The sequence below is a fragment of the Morone saxatilis genome, unplaced genomic scaffold (assembly GCF_004916995.1).
Source record: "Morone saxatilis isolate NCDOM2014 unplaced genomic scaffold, NCSU_SB_2.0 Contig6, whole genome shotgun sequence".
Classification (NCBI taxonomy): Eukaryota; Metazoa; Chordata; class Actinopteri; family Moronidae; genus Morone; species Morone saxatilis.
This window is the reverse complement of record NW_023340206.1, coordinates 9628720-9629931: the sequence shown is the minus strand read 5'-3', so window position 1 is coordinate 9629931 and position 1212 is coordinate 9628720. Positions and strand designations below refer to the sequence as shown.

Genomic DNA, 1212 nt, shown 5'->3' with positions numbered 1-1212 from the left:
ACTGCATGTTTTCTGTTTTATTGATTATGTAACTTAAATCAACCTACAAAGCCTCAGATAGGCCAGAAAAGTGAACTATCCTCGAATTCAAGGATCCTAACAACCACGACAACATTAAAAATCAAGCATTTTCCAAAACTTCTGGGACTCGAACCGGCCCACAACCCTCTTCCCGCACCACTCAAACACCCTGATGTGAGCCCTTTAAAGGGGAGCACGGGAGGAAACCACTCACCTTGCAGGCTCTCGCCAACGTTTCAGCCAGTTGCAGCAGTTCGCCATCAGGCTAAACATCGCAGTCCGAGTCCGGGTGACAGCAATCAAGTGTTCATCCAGCAGCGAGTGTGTGTGTGTGTGTGTGTGTGTGTGACCTTACATACACAGCGAGCTAAGTCATGGTAGCTTCAGCAGCAGCTTCTCAAATCGGTGTATAACCGGGGTGGGGGGGTCTGCAACCGACCGCCACGCCCGTGAGCTAACGCGGGGGGGGGCTTCACATGCAAGCTGCGGCGTTCACGTTACCGGCGCGCACAGGTGTGTGTGTGTGTTTTTTTTTTTTTCACCGACGAGACGTGAGCTACTTCGGCGTTAGCTGCTGGTTGGAGCTGCCCAGCTTTGTTTACGCCGTCTCCTCCGCTGCTAGGCTGCGGACGCGCTTACGTCACGGCCCGCGTTCGACCAATCAGCGTCGTTGCGGGAGAGCGCGTCGTCAGTGGACGGTTCAGTGGGCTACAGCTGGAATAACAGCAGCTGGAGTAACAACATCTGGGGAAGTTATTATTGAAGTAACTCACACAAAAGTGGGGTTTATATGTGTATCTGACTCTTATACATCACAATTATTATTATTATTATATAACTATATACAGGATAGTATCTATTGTATGTGTATCTGACTCTTATATATCACAATTATTATTATATAACTATATACAGGATATTATCTATTGTATGTGTATCTGACTCTTATATATCACAATTATTATTATTATTATTATATAACTATATACAGGATATTATCTATTGTATGTGTATCTGACTCTTATATATCACAATTATTATTATATAACTATATACAGGATATTATCTATTGTATGTGTATCTGCTTGTATAAGATAAGAGATAAGATAATTCCTTTATTTATCCCCCTAAGGAGAAATTTATTTTGACACAGCAGCAATAGGGCAAAAGCAGCGCAAAAAACAGAAAACA

The 1212-nt window shown here is 43.3% G+C and overlaps 1 protein-coding gene across 3 annotated transcripts in view; it reads right to left on the bottom strand.

Annotated features, from left to right (window-relative positions):
- arl13b (ADP-ribosylation factor-like 13b) overlaps window positions 1–629 on the bottom strand; it is a 6961-nt gene extending 6332 nt beyond the window's left edge. For all 3 annotated transcript variants that reach the window (XM_035677544.1, XM_035677545.1, XM_035677546.1), the window contains exon 1: window positions 236–629. In XM_035677544.1, the coding sequence (XP_035533437.1) occupies window positions 236–294 (59 nt within the window). In that variant the 5' untranslated portion in view covers window positions 295–629. The remainder of the gene's footprint in view (window positions 1–235) is intronic.
- Between the last annotated feature and the right edge of the window lie 583 nt (window positions 630–1212).